At 45.3% G+C, this 2500-nt stretch overlaps 1 protein-coding gene across 1 annotated transcript in view; it reads right to left on the reverse strand.

Annotated features, from left to right (window-relative positions):
• LOC118775513 (ras-related protein Rab-26) overlaps positions 1-1320 on the reverse strand; it is a 36970-nt gene extending 35650 nt beyond the window's left edge. The window contains exon 1 of the mRNA XM_036525470.1: positions 578-1320. Coding sequence (XP_036381363.1) covers positions 578-763 — 186 coding nt within the window. The 5' untranslated portion in view covers positions 764-1320. The remainder of the gene's footprint in view (positions 1-577) is intronic.
• Positions 1321-2500: the final 1180 nt, after the last annotated feature.

A 2500-nucleotide genomic window follows, 5' to 3' on the forward strand; every position in this document is an offset into this window, starting at 1 on the left:
TTCTAAACTAACCAGTCAAGAAGTGCCAAAAAGGTGAAAATGGAAAAAAATACCAACACAGCATGTCAAATATTCCAGCATGGAATGCTTTTTAAAAATGAATATGTTGAGAGGAGTTCACAGAAAAAAATGGTATTATGAAATCTTTACGTTGCGGCACAGAATGGATCTAACGTTTGAAAAGGAATTAATCTGTTAATAAAGGAAACCTGTTACATTATTCTGCTAGATTTCCTACCATGCTAGGGTCCCTGCCTTTGAGAAATTAGGCCTGTTTAGCTTTCAAAATAAACCAAAACACAAAACTTCTAACAAGTTAATGTTTTCTACAGTAGGTCCCAGATCCTATTTTCTATGAGAATAGTCAGCTATTAGCAGGACGAAATATTCTGTTTGGGTGCAGAAAAGGCATTTTACTTTGGCTTTGGAGATATTTTCATCTTGCTTTTTTGATGTCAGATTAGTCAACCGACCTCCTGGCTCCCTGACACTCCAGGCTGGCGGCATGTGTCCTAACAGGAATGCTGCAAATGCCTTCACAACACGGTCAAAAGAGCGCACGGAACAGAACGCTCACCTTAAAAGCGACGTCGTAGAACTCTCCGCTGTTACTGAGAGAGGGTCGGCTGGGGTGGACCACTCCGTTCGACTGAGGCTCGGTTCCGGCGGTTCCTTTCGCACCTTTCCCGTTGCCTTTGCTTTTCGGGGAAGCAGAGGGACCTTTGGTCCGGTTCTTGCTTTTGACTGTCTTTTTCCTGGACATGTTGCACACGGGATTGCGCTCTGCCTGTCAACGACCCTCTCGTTTTTGTGAAGGAAACACAGATATGTTGAGAGTAAATCACTGCACTCTTTCCTTCCCTTCAAAACAGTCCGTAATTCAGCGTAAAAATCACTTCATCCGTTCGCCAGTGTCATTGCCCGTCCTGGTCCACTCGCTGCGCTTTCCGTCTCCTTGTCCGTTGAGCGCTAATATCCCGTCCACTTACACACTGGGCTCTCGTTTCTTTTCCCTCCGTACCGACACAGGCAGGGTCGCCCTGTGTATCGGCAGCTTGCTTAGCTTGTGTTTTACGAAACGCGACGTCTCACCATCTTCGCGTTAAACGCGCGCACATCAGGGGATGGCAGCCAGACTCGCACCTTCGCAGCGGCCGGTCACATGAGCGCGCACCGCGAAACGCAGCGGCGGAGGCCGGCGCTCCGAAGCGCTCACACTACTTGTAGGAGCGAGAGTACTTTAAAGGTGCAGTACTGCTTTTGCACAGGAGTCCTGACTTAAAACGATCAATGAAAAAGCAATTCACGTGTTCTTGGTCATCAACGGATAACAACAGCGAATCGAGTACAAGATAAGTGTCCTTCCATGGGTACATATACATGTAGTGAACAAACTGAATTGGCTGATTATATAACGTGTGGAGCGCGACATTTACAAATTAAACAACTCGTACGGCCTTATCCGTCCACTCGCGCTCTTAACTGCATTATTAAAAGCGTTTATGGCTTCGCTATCAACCCGCAGAAGTAAACATTTACAATGTAGAAACATAAGCGTTATTATGAACTCACCTTTCCCTTACTTTATGTAGCCTTATAGCAGGGTATGTTGTATTGCATTTACGAATGGCTCTTTCCTTTACTTTCCACTCTAAACATAATATTAGATGTATTGTTGCAGATGTGGTCAGTGGTGATCTGTATGTCCAGCCAGTCTTTCATCTTTCAACCAACTTCGGTACTTACCTTTAGCACGTGCTCTCTCTAAAGCAGTGTTGGTTAGAGCGTTAGGCTGTGCTCCTTAACCTGCGCACAATTCGCGTTCAGTTTCTGAATTTTACATCCGCTAACTGGTACAGAGTAACATTATATTACATAACTACCGCTGTTCCACTGACCTACTGACATTCGTTTATAAAACCTGTTTATCGAAGAGTAATTTTAATTATTCTACAGCACACCCACACCAAGGTAATGGCGCTTCAGTTTCCCTCTCAGCTCAACCGTTACAACACACTAGCAGTATGTGTGTTTACCGCAAGCTCTTCAGCTGCAAAACAGACCGGACACATCTATACTGATCACAGCCTCAGTGCAACTTATACACTGATACATGACGACCCATACTCACACATTAACTCGCACATTCACTCACACTCCTACCCAGACATGCAAAAGAGCACGCACTCTCTCACCCACAGACATACAGAAACATTCACACGCACACACATATATATGCAGTACATATATATGCACATGCGCACACACACACACACACACACACACACACACGCAGTACAGAATCACAACTATGCACACTCAGAGGCACACTCACATGCATATGCACAGATACACACCAGAAAACTGATATATACAGTTATCGGCAGTGCTGGCTGTAATTGCTGACTGCTTGTGTGTAGGTTACAGAGAACACCCCTCCCCCAGATCTCAGCAGTAGCTGCAGTATGGAGACAGAACCAGACAAGGTGGCCAAACAGGA

Source organism: Megalops cyprinoides, chromosome 1 (genome assembly GCF_013368585.1).
Source record: "Megalops cyprinoides isolate fMegCyp1 chromosome 1, fMegCyp1.pri, whole genome shotgun sequence".
In the NCBI taxonomy this organism is placed as follows: Eukaryota; Metazoa; Chordata; class Actinopteri; order Elopiformes; family Megalopidae; genus Megalops; species Megalops cyprinoides.